We start from the raw sequence: 21,834 nt of genomic DNA on the forward strand, positions 1-21,834 counted from the left end.
GTTTTCTTTTTGATTTTCTTTAATCCAAATAATGTTTTTGAGAAAAACAAAATGCTAGTGAAATATTTCTTGGTTAATGATATTTACTGCAGAAAATTATTCTGTTTGGTACAGATTAAAAATTAAATAACCAAACAGGTAAAAGATTTCTGAGGTGAGAGGCATGATTATAATATTAGTCACAGTGCGGTAATATTTAAGCAAAATTGCTGCACATGCTTCAGAAATGTGTTATATTACAAAATTACAGCCGCATGTTTTTAAGTAAAGCAGATTTTTTTCCCCTTAAAAATATGACAAAATATTAACAATTTCTTTCATTCTACGTCTAAAAAAAGAATCACCTCAAACACCTTGCTGGTTCTCATACCCAATAGTTCCAAATTAAAATCTGGTAAGTGTGAGGTCCAGTCAAGCTCAGTCAAGATGAATCCTTGGAGAGATTATGGAGTCGCTCTGAATCCTTGGGGCGGCTGTGGAGTCTCCCTCAAGCCTGCATATCCCAGGCTGGTTGAACACACACATTCCCAAATCTCTGTTCTGCCGACTGCTCCTTGTCCTTACCAGGGCCGTTTACTGCGGAAGGTATTGGCATATGTAGCAGTAATCGACCAGCTTCACAAACCAGCGTCTCAGAAGTCTCGTGAGTAGTTTCGCAGTTGCCACAGTGACGGTCTTGGGTTTGGCCACTGGTCTGCCTCGCTGCGCCTGCAGTGGTTGGAGGCCGGAGCATGCGGAGTGTTTTAGTCGTCTAGAGCCATGATATGGACGAAGAGTCCTGCGGAAGGGATGACGTTGCCACACTTCGTGAGCAAAGGGATGTGACGGTATCCTGTCGATAGAGGAAGCAGGTTCGTATGAATTTCCATTTGGGCATTTGCGCTCTCTGGTTTCACTGTGCTTGTTACTGCGCGGACTCACCATTCTGAATGCTGGTGAAGGGTAGAGTGTACTGCCCGATGAAGTCGTTAGCAGACGCAGGGTCATAGTCCTCCACCACGAAGCGCACTATGGCCAACTCCGGCACATTAATGGCAAACACGAAGGTTTTGTTCCACATTGGATTGAACCCTGTAGGAAGGTGACCCGAGATGGACTTATGTGACACTCATCACCATAGAGCTAGCAGTGTGCCAGGGGCTTAGATTTTCCTCTGTGTGGATTGAAAAGTTGGGAAGGGTGTTGTTTCCACTCACCATTGTTGTTGATGTGTGCTGTCTGTGCACTGGATTTGTCTGCGGTTACTCCATGGATCTCCACTCGCACAAACGGGTCCACAATGGACGACACCTTGTCCTTGTTCAGCTTAGGAAGCTGCTGGGCAGAGATGACCTGAGAGGGCACAGCCGGGACGGTTTTCAACTTTAGCCGCTTTTCGGCCATATAAATCTTCCCAAGGTGCAAAAGAGTATCTTTCTGTTTGCTAAACGCTCAGAGCTTTGACCAATGTACGAGACTTATGGGCTTTGAGCTCTCAAGGGCAATCATCGCCAACTACTGGACAAAACAATATGTATCTCCATATAAAAGACATGAGCAGCTATTTAGAAGAAACTCATTTCATGCAATTACACATTAGGTGGTTAATTAAACCAACAAATTCCTAAATGCTCTTTTATGTTAAAAGAATTATTAATGTATATCATAATCATAGAAATGTAATGACCATGATATGCAAGTTTTTCTTCCTCAGCCATCGTCCACTGGTAAGGTTGCAGGCATCAAAATTAAAATCTGGGATTCTCATAAAGTGCGGCTTTAGGATGTAGCCACATTTCCCGTTGGGCAGGAAGCGGCCTTGATTCAAATCCATCTGTTTGCATGGTGTTTGGAAGTTCAGAGCCACTGTTAGGGAGGAAATATTCACATAAAAGCAATTAAATGCTGCAGTGCTGAGAGTTTGACCGGCTGTGTCATGCTAATCTTTTGGAATGCGTTAGCGCTACAGTGAGGAAGTGTCTGTAGACGGGCACCGATTTGGCAGCCGGAGTTCCACATTTGCACAGGGTTGTAGTTGGACGAGTCAGTTCTGGAGCCTGCGGGATAGATTCTGCTCAGCTTGTCTATATTGTGGTGCACAAACTCAGCTCCTATAATACAGAAATAGGGCATTGCACAGACAGTTCAGAAACAGACAGAACCCAAAAAACAGGACAGCTGAGTGTATGCTAGCAGAGTTGTTTAAACAGATCCAAATGTCTTAGTTGTCTGTATTCATTTTGTATCCTTTTGTTTTGATGAAGCAGCTGATAAAACCCCAAAATGTTGAATGCAAAAAAAAGGCAGGTATGAATTACCTGAATGTTCTGCCAACTGTTTAGCCTTGCTTTCCTTAAAGGAGGCCATCTCATAGAAGGCCTGTTTTTCTTTTGAGTGCTCAAAGCTATTGAAGTGCACACTCTTGCAGTAGACCACCAAATCTGACAGCTCCTTAGCAAGCTTGATCTTTGATTTCTAAAAACACCAAAAGATAAATGAATTCCTTTGAAGCATATACATAAGTGTGAAAATTCAAAAGTGGGTTGTGAGCGAAGCATATCATGCATGGTAGTGATCTGTGTTAATGAGGTTTGAATATGCACACCCTGTGTGCATATGCTCATGACTATCGGCCACAGAAGTCACATCTGCTCCATGTGCTTCCTAGTTTTGGGTGGGAGGGGCATTAGCGGCGTGGACGCACCTTGGCCTTGGCCTTCTGCTCGCCTTCTTTGGCTTCGGCGCTCTCGTCCTCCTCGGACACACTGTCCACATCCACTGAGCTGTTGTCTTCGAACACCACGTCCAGCTTGTTGAGACGCTTGCCTTTAACCAGGATCCGGCCTTTTAGTTCCTGCAGGATGACACACGCGTTGGACATGCACGAAAACAGGCATCATAAAGAGGCGGGTGCACGATGTTAACATGATGCGGTCTCCCGCTGTGTGCACCACTGTCACTGGAAGGAATTTAGTAGAAAAGGTTCTGGAGAAAAAGTATAATTTACAAAATGTGCCTTTTAGGCTCAAGAACTACATTGGTGGCCACCATTCCTTTCAGAAGTAGACTTCCATGCCTTTGTGGAGGTGCAGAATGGCTCTGAAACACGAGATTCTCCCTTGTGCATGTGGGAGTCTCTTTCATGTCAAAGTGCATTCTTGCCCTACCCCACACCCCCAGGCAATCGGTCGGAATCTGGGACGATCTCCAAGTGAAAGGCAGAAATCATTCCCAGAGGGAGATTCTTTCGCCTTAACAAGCTTGTCAGGAAAGGAAAAAAACAACCCATTATGGCCTATACTAAACACAATCATCTGCATGAAACCCCTGAACCTCAGAGCTTTTGCTAATCGAAGTTAAACCTCAAAATTAAATTCCATTCTGTGGCGCACACTTTTGCAATTAAGCTTCGCAAAACCACCCAGTCTCAAACTACAGCCTTGCTGGAGCTTTGTGAAATGATATGACTCATCGAAATATTAGACTGAGAATGTAACATAAACAGGAAGTCGGTGGTGAGGACGCAGTCCGAGGAAGGTAGTAAGTAGGAGTGGGGAGGTTTTGGCAGGGCCGCCCCTACTGCAAAAATATGTGAACACATCTATATCTCACACATGTTCATGTAATCACGTCACATCGTCAACCTGGGCAGAAGCCTGTGATGCCAGGCAATGATAATCCTGTGGCCTGCTTACTGGGTGCCAATTAGTCAGATTAATGAATGCCTTGTTTGTCTGAGTAGCCAAACCTTCCAGATACATGGTGACTTTTTCAGGAAGCTCAGCATTACAGGTACACTAATGGTATGCTAACAATTCACTGTCTCGGTAAGATCAGCATTAGATGCACAGGAATAAATGTGTATCGCAGGAATGCGTCTGACCTCTGGCCCAGGAAAAGTGGTGGGCATCTTTTTCCCAAGTGGCCTTGTGAGAAGGGCGGTGCCCAGGATGGAAGTCATATGTTTGGCCATGACCTTCTGCTGCTCCACAGAGCAGTGGTTCTCCAGTGACAGGATCACCGGATACTCCGACGTCTGGTGCAAGCAAGATGAATGGACATGAATGACCTCAGAGGGCTTGGGGTGGAACACATACCTCTGTGTGCAATCCTAAATAATGCTAAACATGTTAAAACTTAAAAACATTATTCAATATCAGTTTAAAAGAGAAGTTTAAAACAGTTTTGCGATGTTTTTTGAAAAATACTTGGATTTAGAGTTACAGAAAAAGCACAAGGCTATGAAAAATGATGAGGCCTAGCTAATAAATTCTCTCTCATAGACCTTTACAGGACATCATTCCAGAGCATAGTGTCTGCATCATATAAAAGTCCTTTCTTTGAGCTTCGGCTCTGCGGCATTCCTATAACGCGCCGCGTGGAAGCGTGCTGGTGACTAACCCCATGAGCCAAGAGATGTCGGAGCACACTCACTCTGAAGGCATAGTCTCTGATGGCCTTGATGACATCCTTGAAGAGCACCTTGGAGGTGAGCGTGTGGCCGTGGTAGATGAGCGGCTCTCCATTGGGGCCATCCCAGCAGTCCAGCTCCACGCAGCGGCAACCCTTGGTCAGTGCCCTGAACACGACCACACCAGTCATGACTACATCTGCTACATCACATGTGGCCATGTAACTAACATGATGATAATAATTTAGAATTCACATGAGCAATTTGGGTTAAATTCTGTCTGAAAGAAAGGGTTCAATAAATCCTCCCTAACCTAACGACCACTGAAAAAGCTACAAACTCTACATTCACTTGACTTGTGCAAATTGCTTTAATTCTCAATTTTGAGAGTCTGTGTCAAGTTTTTATTTCATGAGAATTTCATAAATTATGTCAGGGTATCAGTGCCAGGGTCAATCACAATCGCGACTAACCGCAGTCAACCCTTCCACGACTGTAAAAGGCTCACCAAGAGTTTAAGGCACTGAGTCGCCCTGCACGGCTTTAAGCACAGGGCCTTTGAGCTGAGTGATGAAACACCCAGAAAGGCCTCTGCTTAAGAATAGCCAGATAATCTTCCTTGGTGAGAGCATATTATTATGACCTGATGTATGCCTCGGTACTGCTGGGTCCTTTCAGCTGGTCTTCCATGAGATAGGTGTTGTGGGAGGAGGAGATGAAGTAATTGTTGAGCGGCTGTCTCATGTCCTGGTACACCTCTTTGTGGGCGGGATTAAAGACAGTGCCCTCTGCGCTGGTTAGGTACCGCAGGAAGCCATCTCTGCTCATTTGCTTCTTCTGCTTGGCTGCATTAACGTAAATGTAATACGAAGGTTGATGCGTCTGTTAAATCGTTTGATTCTTATTAAAACGCCTGGAAGATTTTAATTTGCCTGATTTTATTTGCGGTTGGAATTTAGCAGCAATGTGAGTCGAATCTCAGAAATCGGTACAGCGCAGTGACCCTGACAGACAGACGGGGGCCAAGGCCGACGGTTAGACGCAGCAGTAACGGATGTGATACCTGCGCTGTCTGGTTCGTATTTCTCGATAAGCATCAGTGCGTAATCCAGAGACACGGCCTCTCTCTGCTCCTTCTGCAGGAAGTCGAGCAGGTTGGAGGCGCTCATCTGGCCGGCCGTCAGGGCGTATTTCCCGTAGATCACCTCGATCTCCTCGCGGGCGGTCAGCAGCTCGTAGAAGTGCTTTATCTCCTCCCCTTCCAGAGCGCCCGACTTGGATATGTCACATGCCTACACAGTGATGGGAGAAAATAATGCAACAAATACAGGAAAAAGGATCACCATCAAACATCTTCATTATTTGGAACAAACTTTTGTTTAATTCCGCACAGAAGGCATATCATAGGGAGATATGTTATACTGTGATCTGTGTAACTAATATTGATAATCAGCCACAATATTTTAGCCACATATTTCTGTATAGTACTACATACTTCACACTAACAAGCCAAGTCCTTCTAAACATCCTATAAAAAGGCAACATTTGCATGTTAATCAAGCACACTGACACTATGCAAGAATGAAACCCGAGATTTCAACATGTGAACAGCGCACCTAGCCAGGAATATTAGTCATGCGCTAAGACTAAACGCAGCTGAGCAGGGTTTCTCATTGTCAGAAACCATCTCAGTGAGTGTAACTGTGGGACAATAGAATATATATATATATATATATCCTGACCTAGAACATGACAAATCACCCTTGTAAATGAGGAGCTGAATTTAGCACTTATACATTTAGACATTGTCTAAAATGGAGGCCTAAATGAGTTCACATCACAAGTGCGAGTCACTCACAGTGAACTTACTTAGTTTTCCGAAGCTGTCTATACAGCATGTACAGCATGTACAGCATGTCGAGACTTCGGAGGGCGACCTGTTCCTTCAGCTGCTCTGAAGGTGGATATTTAGCTTGTTCCAGATATTAATGAATTGACTTTGATATAATGACAGGCGGCATTGCTCACTTGTGCAAAGACAGCCGTTGTTCAGTAATGTTTCTTTTAGTCTAAGACAAGGGTGGTGCCAACAGACAAGTCTGCTCTTGTTCAGCATTTCATGGTGGGAAAGTAATGTGTAGGTGAGCGTTTGAGTTCCAGACACACGCAGCTATTCTGAAGTGTCACGCGTGTGCTCAAAGTGGGTGAGGTATGAACAACTCGAATCGCTCACAGTTCAGCGAGAACAACAAACCCTTTGTGAGGTTTTGTTCACGGCTAGAAACTGCGAAGTAAGGTGACGCACTCATAATCTGAGCTTTTGATTCTTTTGTAACTTTGATTCTTTTGTGTGCTGAAACAAAATATCAAGCAATTCTCATTTTGAAATAATTTAATGAAAGTATACAAATATGCAATTTCAGCTAGCAAAACAATCAAACCATAACTTCATGTAACACTGAATCAACATCTGAACATAAAACAGCCAATATTACATCAATAAAACTAAACCACTTCTGACTAGAGCAGTCTGTGAATGAGTAGATAGTGAAACCACTTCTATCAAACACATACACATCCTGACAGGCTGGCTATTTAGAAGCAGTAAACCCTGAAAGCGCTTTTATAAGGTCACTGACCTCGACATAACATTATCAGCTCTTCATTACCTCAAACAGTTTGGCGGCGTACATGTCGTTCACTTCGATGTTGATGTCATGCAGGAAGTGCTTCACCTCCTTCAGGGTCATCACATTGTCCCTGTTTTTGTCTGCCCTTCGCATGCGGCTAATGATCCAGCTTTGGTGGCGATGTAAGGGGGAATCTTCACCCCGAGCTCCTGCCCCACTGATATTTCCCTTCTTTCCCACTAATACATTCATCTCCCAGCATACGGCTCAGGTGCTTAAGGGATGTCATGAATGAGTTCGACTGGCACGCCTGGGCTTATTGACTAACAGGCGTATTATTTTAATCAGCTGATCCTGGCCTTTAGCTTGCTGTGTGATATGTACTACTGCCATGCTCTGTTCTCATCGAAAGACAGATTACTTCAAAAACATTTGGGAACAATGTGTAGCAATGAGTAGCTTAAACATATCCGCTGTCAACTGCCCCAAGATAAGACAGTTGTGCTGTAATGTCTTTATAATGTCTTTTCAGCTGCACCCACCTTTTAGTTTACTAGTGCAACTCTTTCTACTGTGGGGCCTGAACTGTTAAACATCCAAGCCTAACTGTTCTACAGCACAGGCTTAACTGTTCTACATCCCAGGCATAACTGTTCTACAGCACAAGCCTAACTGTTCTACATCCCAGGACTAACTGTTCTACATCCCAGGCCTAACTGTTCTGCAGCACAGGCTTAACTGTTCTACATCCCAGGCCTAACTGTTCTACAGCACAGGCTTAACTGTTCTACATCCCAGGCCTAACTGTTCTACAGCACAGGCTTAACTGTTCTAAAGCACAAGCTGAAGTGATCTACAGTTGAGGTCAAACCTGCTCCGTAGGTCACACTGTGTGCTAATTCCACTAAAGGATACTGTTCACTCTTCTGTTGGGTGTTGAGGTTCTGCATGCTTGCAATCAACTTCTCCAGGCCTGTGACCCAATGCTTGGCATCCTCGGGGGAGCTGGCCACCAGGTCAAGGGTATTGCGTTTGCCTTTGAAGATGATGGAGAAGCAAAGGTCCTCCATGGAGCTATCGGTGAACTTCTGCAGAACCTCCGACTGCCGGCCACGCCGCACCGATTCCACATCGTTGATGGAAACTGCGGGCATGACAACAGGGCAGGTGTTAGTTCTAGCATGACTTCTTTTTTTGGTAGACATGCTCTGAAGATGAAGGGGGGAATTTAAAAACTGAAATGAGGCAGAAGAGAAACAGAAGCTTTCAAAAATAAACATAAAGAGAGAGAGCACATAAAGCAGATGACGGAATGCCGGAGGACAAAGATATCCTCTATGTGCTCGTACATGCACACGTGTAAGCTGATGGGAGGCGGGGGAATTTGAGCCAGAAAAATAATCTCCACAAGGCTGTGAAAGGATCTCTTCTGATAACAGAGTACAAAGGCTTCATACTGCAGACAGACATATCACGAACCACAGGCACCAGTAACTCTCGTGCAGCAGGCGATAGGTACATGGTTTATCACAGACCCCTTTAACTCTGTCCCACCCCTTTAGCTCTGTCCCACCCCTTTAGCTCTGTCCCACCCCTTTAACTCTGTCCCACCCCTTTAGCTCTGTCCCACCCCTTTCGCTCTGTCCCACCCCTTTAACTCTGACCCACCCCTTCAGTTCCTCTGAAGCTTTGCCAGTTGTGCAGCAGTTTAACATTTCACAGAGAGTATAGTATCTGCAGCTATGATGTCATCTAACGCTATCTATGTTCACATGGGTTGCCGGGAAAGCCTTCTTTCCTCATCCAAACGCTGCTACATAGGGCTGACACGCAGCAGATATCACTGGAGACATGAGAGAGTGGCTTGTCCTTTATGGTACACAGGTCACGAACAGACCGATAAAGACTTAACACAATGACCACCAGTATGTTGACGTATTAATGTTAATGCCCTTCGGATTCCTGTAAGATCAGTCAGCCACAGCTGGGTGGTGAATGTTTACCAAGCTGGGCCAGAGCCAATAAGCTGTTGTTTTATAGCCAGCTGCTGTACCCTGCATGTAAAGAAAGATCTAGAATGAAGCCTTTTTAAGAGATAGCAGCGCCTTGCAGTTGGGATTGCACAGTCACAGCAGTGCTCTCCAAATTCAAACATTCTGGATAAGAGGAGTTTGTTCAGCACAGCAGCATCCAACACCTGGACTGTCTGAAATGGACTTTCACATTTTCTCATTTCCCTGATCTGTTTCCTTTCTGCTATGTTATTTACGTGTGCGTGTGTGTGTATGCCCAGGTCTGTGTGTTTCCGTGTTACAGGTTCGTGCCAGGGCTTGTGGGTGATTTCCCTTCCACACTTGAACTGAGTTTGTTTGGGGTGGGGGGGGTCTGTCTCTGTTTTCTTTGGCGATAGGGAGTGAGTGTAGGCTATGCATTTTTATTTTGGTGAAATATAGACAGCTGTCTTGTTCTTTTCTAGCACGTTTCGTTTGTTTTGTTGGCCTCGGTCTCTCCTGACGTGGTTACACCAATCCCCTGTTTATTTGTATGAAACAATTTGTAACACACTTGTTATTTGCCATATTATCTTAGTCTGTTTCGATTCTCATTCCACTCACCAATCGCTCGCCGTTACCACGTCATGTTTTAATGTTACGGACTCCCCTACCTAGACTGAGACTGAGAACAGTTGGCTGTCAGACAAACCACTCCACCACACTTTCTGAGTTATATCTTACTCTGTACCCACATTCCTATATTTATCTGTGTTATCCTATCCAGCAGATGTCTAATACACACAAGAGTGGCTATTTACACTCCTTTTGGTCTGTAAACAACGGCCAGTGTAGTTTTGGTGGAGTCAATGGACGTGTGGGGAGGTGGAGGCCTTGGACCTGTGGGGAGGCGGAAGCGTTGAACATGTGGGGAGGCGGAAGCGTTGAACATGTGGGGAGGCGGAAGCGTTGAACATGTGGGGAGGCGGAAGCGTTGGACCTGTGGGGAGGCGGAAGCGTTGGACCTGTGGGGAGGCGGAAGCGTTGAACATGTGGGGAGGCGGAAGCGTTGGACCTGTGGGGAGGCGGAAGCGTTGGACCTGTGGGGAGGCGGAAGCGTTGGACCTGTGGGGAGGCGGAAGCGTTGAACATGTGGGGAGGCGGAAGCGTTGAACATGTGGGGAGGCGGAAGCGTTGGACCTGTGGGGAGGCGGAAGCGTTGAACATGTGGGGAGGCGGAAGCGTTGAACATGTGGGGAGGCGGAAGCGTTGGACCTGTGGGGAGGCGGAAGCGTTGGACCTGTGGGGAGGCGGAAGCGTTGAACATGTGGGGAGGCGGAAGCGTTGGACCTGTGGGGAGGCGGAAGCGTTGAACATGTGGGGAGGCGGAAGCGTTGAACATGTGGGGAGGCGGAAGCGTTGAACATGTGGGGAGGCGGAAGCGTTGGACCTGTGGGGAGGCGGAAGCGTTGGACCTGTGGGGAGGCGGAAGCGTTGAACATGTGGGGAGGCGGAAGCGTTGAACATGTGGGGAGGCGGAAGCGTTGGACCTGTGGGGAGGCGGAAGCGTTGAACATGTGGGGAGGCGGAAGCGTTGAACATGTGGGGAGGCGGAAGCGTTGAACATGTGGGGAGGCGGAAGCGTTGAACATGTGGGGAGGCGGAAGCGTTGGACCTGTGGGGAGGTGGAGGCCTTGGACGTGTGTGAAATGGCTCTACTGTTTATACCAAGGCTCCCAGCAGTCAAAGCAGTGGAATGATTTCTAAGAATAATTCTAAGAATTATTTACTAGAAAGTTAACTGGAGGAAAAAATCTATTTCAATCTCTGCTCCCTCCCTCTTCTGCATCCAGGTCAGTGACTGACCTGGCACTGCAGGCAGCTCAGGAAGAGAATAGGAAGCTCAGTTCTTACGGTGTGGAAATGCCTGTAAAAACATGAGACTGCTTTGTTATTTGAAACCAAATCAAAACACTGTTTTATCCATACATGTGTCATCTTATCCTGTATTAATAGGAAAAGGCTCTATTTTTTTAGAGGGTTTTGCATCTTATTTCAATTGCTGTACGAACTGTATCCAAATCCATTTTAAAACCTTTTTTTTTATTTATCCTTTTGAGATCCAGGGTTTGAGATCTAGGGTCCTTAAAATTGTTCAAATCCATCGTACTGTTCTCAGATAAGGATAATTTTTTCACAAACTACTTCCTATTTACAGGGATTGCATTTGCATAGCTATGAGGTTACAAATAACATCATAAATTGTATCCAATAACTGTAATTTGTCACCAGTCACAAACAGCAAGGAGAAGTAAAAAATACATGCAGCATAGGCCAGGATGCCTGAAAATGCCTGCAGGATATGATACAATACACAACATCATAGTCCAGGTCCCAGTGGGCTTTGAAAGAAGAGCTGTTGGACATGAGTGTGACTTCCACAAAGTTTCCACGAAGATCTGGAGCCAGCCTGATCTACACACAGCCCCAATCTGGAAAGCAGCAGATAAATGAGGCTCCTCTGTCTAGGAGGAGCTGGAGAGGAAGCTGTGATATGGACCTGGCCCTTGGGGACACTATCTTTACGACGTTTTTCTTTCCAGCCGTCCTACCACCCAACCAGATCATGCCTAGTGGAGCTGAGGGCATGTTCCACAGAAGTTTATTTTTTTTCACTATCTGCAGTGCTGGATGGCACAAGACAAGTATTCCACCATGTGGATTGCCTAATCTTTTATTCGTGTGAGAGGAAAAGTTTGTTCCCAACAGACCAGCATGATGTCTCTCTCGCACAGTACAAGGGGAAGTGGGCTTCAGCTCATGCTGTGTTATGTTACATAGCTAACAGTGTGATGTGATTGGTCAGTCACATGACCTGGCTTTTATTTCCTACACATTTACATTTACATTTACATTTAGAGAATTTGGCAGATGGCCTTGTTCCAATTTACAGAAGTGTTTTGTTCTATTGTTTATAAAAAGCTGGTAGCTCTGTGGTTAAGGTACTCAACTAGTAATCAGAAGATTGCCAGTTCATGCCCCACCTCCAACAAGTTGTCACTGTTGGTTTCCTGAGCAAGGCCCTTAACCCTCAATTGCTCAAGTTGTGTTCAGTAGTAACTGTGAGATTTATTGGAAAAAAGCATCAGCTAAATACTATAAATATAATCCTCAAGCTAGCATAGATATGTCATTGCTAAGAAAGCTACCAGGCCAATGCTCGTGCACACGCAGTTGGGGTTAAAGTCTGAGGAAGATGTGGATGCTCACATGTGTTGTTTCTCTTCAAAGCCTTTTGGGACTCATGCCATATGGTCTCGCCATCATCCTGAAGCTGGAAGAAACGCTTCTTCTTCCAGGAGTTGGACTTCACCTTGGTCAGCTTCCCTCCTGTCACAAGGTACTGCAGGTCTGCGTCTGTCTCCAGAGCTGAGGTCACACACACAAAACCAACAAGATCAGGACTGATGGCATATCTGTGTGTGTCAGCCACATACCATAAACACAAATGAAAATGGATCTCTACTAAAACTACTGAACAAGATAACATATGAACTAAGGTTTAAACTTAAAACACTGTTATACTGTTGAAACAATGCAAATGCATAGGGCCTGGTTAAAGCTAACAATTCCTGTGCATTCAGTGTTCACAAATCATCTGGAGGACACTGAGCAGTTTTTTTTTCTTTCAGTGCTGTGGCTCATTACAAGTGCATCTTACACAACAGGTGGATGTGATATTCTGAGCTATAGAACAGCAAGGTGGCACCTGTGTATTACATTGCACGCGCATGTGCCTGTGAGGAACGGCCTTTGTATTAATGAAAAAGCAAAGACATGTAAATCCTGTTAAAATAGCCTGATTGTGTGTGACTGTCTGAACAATACACTCTGTTTATTTTCCACAAAGCTCCACAAAAATCTGTTCTGCATTAAGGCGCAAAATGCCTTTCTCAGAATAATGATGTCCTAGACCAAGCCTACAGGCCACAATGCTATGCACTAGTGAAAGAAATAAAGACAGTTCACAATAGAAGCTAAACAACGTGTTGTGTTTTGTTGCGGGGTGTCTGTGTGTGTGTGTGCATGTGCATGTGTCTGTGTGTGAGTGTGTGTATGTGTGCGTCTGTGTGTGTGTGTGTGGGGTGTGTGTGAGTGAGTGTGTGTGGGGGTGTGTGTCTGTGTGTGTGTGTGTGAGTGTGTGTGTGTGTGTGTGTGTGTGTCTGTGCGTGTGTGTGAGTGTACATGTGCGTGTGTGTGAGTGTGTGTATGTGTGCGTCTGTGTGTGTGTATGGGGGGGTGTCTGTGTGTGTGTGTGTGTGTGTGTGTGTGTGTGTATGTCTGTGTGTGTGTGTGTCTGTGTGTGAGTGTGCATGTGCATGTGTCTGTGTGTGAGTGTGTGTATGTGTGCGTCTGTGTGTGTGTGTGTGTGTGTGGGGTGTGTGTGAGTGAGTGTGTGTGTGGGGGGGTGTGTCTGTGTGTGTGTGTGTGAGTGTGTGTGTGTGTGTGTGTGTGTGTGTGTGTGTGTGTCTGTGCGTGTGTGTGAGTGTACATGTGCGTGTGTGTGAGTGTGTGTATGTGTGCGTCTGTGTGTGTGTATGGGGGGGTGTCTGTGTGTGTGAGTGTGTGTGTGTGTGTGTGTGTGTGTGTGTGTGTGTGTGTGTGTGTGTGTGTGTGTGGTGATGAGGATGGTATTTCACAAACATCACTCCTTCCATCATGCTCCTCCCTCCTGGGGACTGGTGGCATATAAAATAACAGATCACTGCCATCATTCCAAACAGACAGACAAACATCTTCCCAGCAGCCCCTGGGGTGAGGAAGGGACATAATCTCTGTAGCTGGATCCAAGCAGTGAACACTACACAGCCTTGTGGGCTCTCCAGCTCAGGGGTGTGGACACAGTCACAACCCTGCTGACATTCTGCACACACTCCTGTCACAGATCTCCAAGCACTGGCACCTAAACAAGACGACGTGTACCTTTGTAATGACGCCTACTTCCAAACTGGGCACACAGCCAATGCACAGGATTCTACAGAAGCTCTGGTTGTGTTGAAAATGTTTCAATGGGCCACTGTGCTGAAAACTAAAAGCCAAATGTAATGAACAAATGGGAGAAACACTCTGGGGAAAAATGGGAAGTGTATAATTATAACAAATACATCTGAGTTACAGATGTGCTTTCTTGACGGTTCTGCTATAGAATTTAGCAACATGCATCAAGACTCATGTGGTGGAAAGAAGTTCCCCTGGCTGTCGGTACAGCTGAGACACTACTAAAGACTGAAGATTCACCTCTTCACTTAGTCACTAATTACTCAACTATCCACTTATTTAACAAAATGTCCACTCTAGTCAGGACTTTAGGCTGATAGTATTCTTGACAGTGACCTATCTATGCTCATGTGATGATATACATTTGATGGAGACTACAATGCACTTTAGTAAGTCATTCTAAAGTCTTCTAAATGCTGTAAATGAAACAATTTGAACATATTTCATTTAGACTTTACAAATAGATGATTATTCTGGAGCAGTTTAAACATATAGTGATTCACACATCAGTGATTCACACATCAGTGATTCACACATCAGTGATTCACACAACCACTCCACAAATTCACATAGTGACATAAACTATAAAAAGGGGGCAAACACTAGTGGAAAACAGTGCTGATAAAGATTTTGGTCTTTATATGTTTTATAAGTTACATAATTTAAAAATAGTTTAAAATTGGCCAAACAGCTGCTGCAATCCTGCCAGTAATGATAGCTGTACTGCCATAACTCTAAAATGAATCTCATGATATTACACAATATTATCATCCAAATCATAAATCATGTTCATGATTTCATGTAACTATTTAATCCAGATACTTCCATAAGTGGTCTTATCATTTATGGAAGCCCTGATGTTGCATGTAGCATGGGGCCCCTCTCTCTCTCTCCCTCTCTCTCTCCCTCTCTTTCTCTCTCTCTCTCTCTCTCTCTCTCTCTCCCTATCTCTCTCTCTCTCTCCTCTTCCTTGCTCCCAACTGCAGGATGCTGAGACAATCTTGTTTTGACATCTTAAGCCACTATTGATAGTGGTCTTATTTTGTGAGCGGGCCATGTCCGGAGCAGTGGTCAGTCTCTTGGATGGGACTGAGCTTCCTTCTCACTTTTATGTCACCTGGGAAACAGATAAGAATGGCCCACATATTTTTCAAAGCTTAGGAATCCTGTTGTGTATAGTTTCTTAGGGTAGATGGCTGCTGCCACCTCATGTACATTCCAGTTTTTGTACTCGGGAAGAGCAGGACTTTTTGACTTTTTTTAATTCTTAGAATTAAGATCTTTGTTTAGGGATAGTATGGTTATGATTTGCTTGTTATTTGTGTTTATCACCATTTATAGATTGTCTCTGCCACAGTACCAGCTAAAACAATACAGCGCTTACATCTCAAATATATGTAAACAGAGGGATGGTCTGTAAAACAGCCTAAAAGTTTTTCCTTGTCTGAGCTTTCCATCATATTCCCTCCTTCATCAATAGCTTGAACTTTAGATGCTATCAGAGTTGAGTTTTAATATTTTACTAGCACTAGTTGCTGTGTATATATACTGCATTGTTTGATTTATAGTGAGCTTTCTTCTGAGCACTCCCAGAGACTTGCAAATATCTGGACCTTTAGCGTTACTGTTTTTAGGCTTGTATAGAAGGAAAAAATTAGACTGAAAGGTTAGAAAGACTTTAGTTTAAAAAGGACAAGGTGAAAAGTCCCAACTCCCAACTCCCAACCCTTCACCTCTAATCTGTACATGTAGATACCATATATTAACTCTTCTGGGGCTTGCCTTTCACCTATAATTACTGGGATCTTTTCAACTTTTGATCAAGTGCAGGCTTGACGATTAAAAACACCCAGAGTGGGTTTCAGACACTTCAGACACCTGAAGAAAAGTTTCGTCAGCCTGCCCCACCGCAGTACACATGACCTCACCGCTGGACCAATCAGAGAAGAGATGAACAAGAAATGTCTGTTTACGAATTTAAGACTACACACCTGTAACAAACAACAGAAAAGTGTGTCCTACTCATCTATGTACGAGGCGTCCATCTTTTGTGGACAACTTTACTCATGACTAGACTAGGATTACTCATAACAAGTGAACTCCTTCATTTCTTTCCAGTAATAGCTCATTTTCAGGGTAGCTGTGCACTACCCTGGTGAACAGGTTTCTGACACTTGTTTATAACCAGCTATGGGACCCTACACTTTACGCACACAGCAGGACCAACTTGAGAAGTTCCAATATAATGTTCCAATACCGTGGACTTACTCACCAAACAGCAGGATACATTTGTTTTAATATGGAAATAGGCAGGATGCAAACACATTAAGTGGGACCGGTTAAAACCTGCGTGAGCCTGACTGTGTGTGCTGATGTGTAACAGAGATGGATGTAGACCTGGGCAGGACAGTGGGTGTGGTGCGTTGTTGTAGTATAGCAACATGCTTTTTCTCTTAAGCTGAAGACGCGGACATAAAATGTATGTATGTATGTATGTATGTATGTATGTATGTATGTATGTATGTATGTAGAGGTGTGTACAGGCATGTAGTATACATGTAATAACATATCTCAATAAATTTGATATTGGATTAGACCAAACAGATTTTTACATCATAATAGAGGAAATATTATGAATTAAACTTAAAATTCCAGTATGGCATGAGACTGACTCATTAAAAAAACAAGAGAAAAGGCCTCTAGGTGCACCACACCAGTCACCAAAAACTCTGAACTGATTCTGAAGGAGCTTAAACTACTGCTGGAGACGGAGACACAGTTTCAACATGCCGAAAGCTCCACAGCACCTCGGGTCTTTTGGCCATGAAGGCTACTTCGATCTGGCAAGTTGTGAGCAGCTGGTTCTCAGGCACTCTTCAGGTGCTGAATCTGCACAAGGAAGCTTTTATGTGGCAGCTGACCAGGCTGATGCAGCAAAGCAGTGACTACCCAAGGCTCACTGAACCGCCTGCAGCTAGAGTTAAGGAATGCTTTGTACGAAGCGCTGAACATCTACAGTCCTGGAGAAAGACCTGAGCCGAGAGCCTTTTTGCCCCATTTTGGGTTAATCATTTTCACGTGAGCTGAGGTGAAACACCTGGACAAGCTTTTGTTTCTGTTGTCTGAGGAAAAGTTTGCGATTACTCAAGATGCAGAATCCACGCTATTACAAACCAAGAAAGGGCCGAATTAAACACTTCCTGTTTAACATATTACTGGTTTAAAGTCCTACTTGGTACAGAAGCCTTCAGTTCTGTCAGCGCTCTTATATTAGACTGCAAAGACGATTAAAAACATAACTCCAGTTAAATGATTTTTTTCGCACTGCTTTGCACAGTCATTGTAAACAGAATCATACATATAGGAGTGTTTGTGTTCGCAGAAGGTTATCACAAGAAGACCGAAGAATTATAGCATAATTCACTGGGAAAACGCATTATCAAAAATAACCCAGTGCCCACAGACGTTTAGGCACTAATGCTCAATGTGCTGGTTTGAAAGTATCTATTGTGGTTTTCTCATACAAGGCCCATGAACAACTGAGGGGGGAATTCTGATTTTGCAAATTCAAATGCATGTTCAGTAGGTCTTAAACAGGATGACAGCTGTCTGTGGAAATCTGTCATGGTTGTAACACTTTTAGCTTCTTACTCATTTACACGAAGGAAACGCAATTAAATGTTGTGAAATTTTAGTACAAAGAACGCGCATACGTCTACCACAATAATCCACATTAATTTTGATGGGATGCTAAATTATTTATGTGCAAACTAACGGAGAGTACGAGCAGGTCTGGAAATAACAGCGCATGTGCATGACAGTTGTAACAGAGGTGTGTGACAGCAGTAACCACAAATAACTACACAAAACATGCATATCTTCAATATTTTTTCAAGACAAAACACCATTCTGATGGTGGAATACAGTAGTGCTTTGTTAACCGACTACCTTCGGACCTTCACCTTGCTAGTATCGGTTTGGACCCCCTTTTACCTTCAGAACTTAATTCTTCGTGGCATAGATTCAACAAGCTGCTGGAAACATCCCTCAGTGAGTTTGCTTCATACTGACATGATAGCAGCCTGTTAATGCGGCAGTCGCTGTACATTTTTTAGTTGCACACCCATGATGCCAATTTCCCAGTCCAGCCATCACAAACGTGCTCTGTTGGACTGAGATCTGGTGACTGTGCAGGCCATCTGAGTACGGTGAATTCTTTGTCATGTTCATGAACCCAGACTGAGCTGATTAGAGCTTGGGACAATATGCGTTATCCTGCTGGGAGTAGCTGTCAGAAGATGGGCACTTGGTCGTGCAACAGTTAGGATGGACTCAGGTAGGAAGTGGCATTTGCACGGTGCTCATATGATATGAAGGGACCCAAAGCATGCCAAGTAACCTCCCCCACACTGCTGATACAAGGCAGGATGGATCCATACCATTCATACCTTGTTTAGATCAAATTCTGACACTACCATCCGACCTGGCAACGTTTTCTTCTGTTTGTCCAATTTTGGTGATCCTGTGTGAATCGTAGCCTCAGTTGCCTGTTCCTAGCTGACAGGGGTCTTATGCTGCTGTAGCCCATCTGCTTCACGGTTCTAAGAGTTGTGTGTTCAGAGATGCTCTTCTGCATACCTCAGTTGTAATGAGTGGTTATTTGAGTTACTGTTGCCTTTTTATCAGCTCAAATCAGCTCATCAACAAGGCATTTTCACCCAGAGAACAGCTGCTCACTGGATATTTTCTCTTTTTCCTTGTAAACCCTAGAGATGGTTGTGCATGAAAATCTCAGTAGATCAGCAGTTTCTGAAATGCTCAGACCAGCCCATCTACCAGGCCATGTTCAGAGTCACTTAAATCATCTTTCTGCTCCATTCTAATGCTCAGTTTGAGCTTCAGCAGGTCATGTTTAGGCATGAAGACCATATCTACATGCCTAAATGCACTACGTTGCCTTGTGAATGGCTGTCTATCAAGATAGATAGATAGATAGATAGATAGATAGATAGATAGATAGATAGATAGATAGATAGATAGATAGATAGATAGATAGATAGATAGATAGATAGATAGATAGATAGATAGATAGATAGATAGATTCATTCATTCATTCATTCTCTGGATGCATGGCCTCGGATGGCTTTTACATTTCTTCTAATTGTACGTGAGTGCACAAGAAGTAGAGCGAGAAAACTGGTTTGTCACACCCTGTCCAGGCTTATATCCAAAACAGTTATCCACTTTGGTTACTCCCTGTGAGCAATACTCGTTGATAGCAAACTGCGCTTTACGTTTACTTTCAGACCAGCAGACATCCTGCAACGTTTTTAAGTTTTAGGTTGTCAAGAAAACAACTGATGTAATGTATGTTAACTGAACAGTCATAAACATAATAGCACAAACAAATCACCGTAGTCCACTTTAGGTAACCCAGTTAAGAGTATCTAAAGTTCAAAGATCTGAGTTCATTATTTGAGTTTATAACCTGTTTTAGGAGAACGGGTAGAATATCTTATTCATTTGTCTTTGGAAAACTGTAGACTGCAGCGTTAACTATGCTCCTACAACAACATGAAATAACTCCTTAAGAATGTATTTGTACACCACACCAGCGCAAAGGCATAGCCGAAATGTCACCAGAAAGCGGCAGAAATGCGCAACCTACCAACCTCGGAGTTTTCCATTTTTAAGTGCAATCTTCATCCCTCTCTCGGGATTAATGAACTTCTGCGCAGACATGCCAAATTCCTTGTATCCCTTTACGGACTTAATTTAGCCTGAAAATGATCTTGCCACTAGAAACCCATGACGTTTGCAAATTGTCCTGCTGAGTCTTGGGCGTGTTCTACACCCGCAGAATATTCCTACTGAGTCACCAACAACTCCGAAGCGTCCCACCGCTACCACTGCCCATGGGAGTCCGCTGTCTTTTAGATCGGGGCAATTCTTAAAACAGCAAGAATAATATTTTTAAGAACGTAAACGGTTAGTTTACAACTGGGGTAGTTTATGAGGATATATGCAGTTTACAAGTCCGATAAATACGGTTGTATTCCAGCTTTTTGCCACGTTAACTTGTGGCGATCTGCGAACTCCCGGGCTATGGGCCAGCGCTGCACTGCAAGGCTTTCCTATCCCAAATCAAACATTTTATGTTAGTGCGCCCTCTACTGGTTCAGTGAACAGTCTGACATCGTTCCAAGTTCATGTCAGTTTCTCAATTTCATTATGTTCATACGTTTATTCCACCAGCGTTTGAATTGCGAAGCCAGGGAACGCTAGAGTAATTTCAATTACCAAAAGTTATAACGAAAACGAGTTCAGTATGATGCTATTACAGAGCATCACGCATCAAGTCAAGGTCGATTTCTGTCTATGTGCCAATGTCATAATCACCTAATTTCGCCAAGTATGTCACCTAAACAAGAAAACTATGGTCTTGGTATTACTCTGTACAGCTGTTACGAACATGTTAATTGTGCGCAGCCTGAAATCTAGAACAGCAATATTTTAGCTGTACCATTTACATTTGAGCCTAAACTATTAATGGTCAGGCTAAACTTTAATTTATAATTAACGAAGTGAAGCAAAAAGCATTATGAGATTAAATGAGATTCGAGAACATCCCCAGGCGACACTGACAGCAGCAATATAAACAGGCATAATATTTTTGTCATACAGTCTAACCGACAAAAATGAGAGAAATAAATACATAAATACGACGAAAATTAAACGTATAATTTTAGCCGAGGCTTAAAGCAGTCATTTGCAGAACAGAACCAAAATAATATTATATTTACCACCTGAAATATATAGTTCAAACCGTCGGAACAAGGAAGTCTGTAACAGTCACTTTACAGCTATAAAAGTAAACTCACCCCACGGCGCACTGCCTGAAACTTGCGCCACATTTAAATCAGACTCTCATTAGTTCTCAATGTAGAGAAGCGTCTGTGAAACCACAAATACTGTCAGACGTGACATAACAGTCTTATTTCTACCAGAAATGCTCACCGTATTTGCCGAGGTTTCCATTAAGCTCCATGACTGTTACGGTTCTGTTTTAGTAGCCTGCGTGTTGTCTTCAAGCCACGCAACTGTAGCAGGTGCGCACGGAGCCACGTCCAGGATGGGAACAAGCACATGTAAAGACCTAATGCAGGGAAGGCTTTTCTGTCATTGCTGAACGCATCTACGTATTAGTCCAAAACCAAGTATTCGCACACACCCAAAACCACACCGGTCTTTCAAGTCTTGGCTTCTAATTGTTCTTGCGTAAAACGTCTTCTGAGCAGAATAATTCATTATGCATGATGTTGTCAAGACAGTTTGTTATAAACGGTTTTCGCCAGCAATTACTGATGTGGTGGAAGAATCGTGGAAAAAACCCTTGATTCGTGATCAGCCGAGCTCCTCCCAGCACAGATAATATACTTCTATAGACCGTCATTAGCGGTGGCGCAATATGGCAGCCTGGCAGAAAGCTCATAAATGTAGGCATAAGGTTAAAATGGCATACAAACGAATACACGGACGGACTGGAATTTGAAACGTTTGGATAAAAGATTGGGGGGGGGGGGGGGGGAACAATTTGGGACACTTGAAGGCTTTTCCTGCAGTGAATGGCACCAAACGTCTTTACCCCTTTTATTTTCATAATAACATACTATACTCAAGTGTTATTGGGGAATATATAAGTGATTTAATATGTAATAATGTAGTGTAGTGTATATTGTACAATGGGTACCACTAAAAGGTACCC

General features: G+C 43.8%; 1 protein-coding gene across 3 annotated transcripts; it reads right to left on the bottom strand.

Annotated features, from left to right (window-relative positions):
* Window position 1: 1 nt before the first annotated feature.
* plcd1a (phospholipase C, delta 1a) lies at window positions 2-21,476 on the bottom strand. 3 transcript variants are annotated; one of them, XM_035526389.1, is made up of 15 exons: window positions 21,087-21,476; window positions 12,282-12,440; window positions 7,936-8,164; window positions 7,060-7,189; window positions 5,454-5,682; window positions 5,034-5,235; window positions 4,414-4,558; window positions 3,863-4,015; window positions 2,684-2,833; window positions 2,298-2,454; window positions 1,974-2,090; window positions 1,667-1,845; window positions 1,197-1,332; window positions 922-1,071; window positions 2-832 (listed from the first exon to the last, which is right to left on the bottom strand). In XM_035526389.1, the coding sequence occupies exons 1-15, from the start codon at window positions 21,115-21,117 to the stop codon at window positions 744-746; spliced, it is 2,256 nt and encodes a 751-aa protein (XP_035382282.1). In that variant the 5' UTR covers window positions 21,118-21,476; the 3' UTR covers window positions 2-743. The 3 variants fall into 3 exon arrangements, with proteins under 3 accessions (XP_035382282.1, XP_035382281.1, XP_035382283.1); XM_035526388.1 differs by lacking the exon at window positions 21,087-21,476 and adding an exon at window positions 19,742-20,166; XM_035526390.1 differs by lacking the exon at window positions 21,087-21,476 and adding an exon at window positions 19,738-20,166.
* Window positions 21,477-21,834: the final 358 nt, after the last annotated feature.

The sequence above is a fragment of the Electrophorus electricus genome, chromosome 5, assembly GCF_013358815.1.
Source record: "Electrophorus electricus isolate fEleEle1 chromosome 5, fEleEle1.pri, whole genome shotgun sequence".
Classification (NCBI taxonomy): Eukaryota; Metazoa; Chordata; class Actinopteri; order Gymnotiformes; family Gymnotidae; genus Electrophorus; species Electrophorus electricus.

Coding starts and splice junctions, on each gene's coding strand:
- plcd1a (XM_035526388.1), bottom strand. CDS start 19,811: ATGTCTGCGCAGAAGTTCATTAATCCCGAGAGAGGGATGAAGATTGCA. Junction 12,441..19,741: donor TAAAAATGGAAAACTCCGAG/GTTGGTAGGTTG, acceptor GTGTGACCTCAG/CTCTGGAGACAGACGCAGAC. Junction 1,072..1,196: donor AGCACACATCAACAACAATG/GTGAGTGGAAAC, acceptor ACCTTCCTACAG/GGTTCAATCCAATGTGGAAC.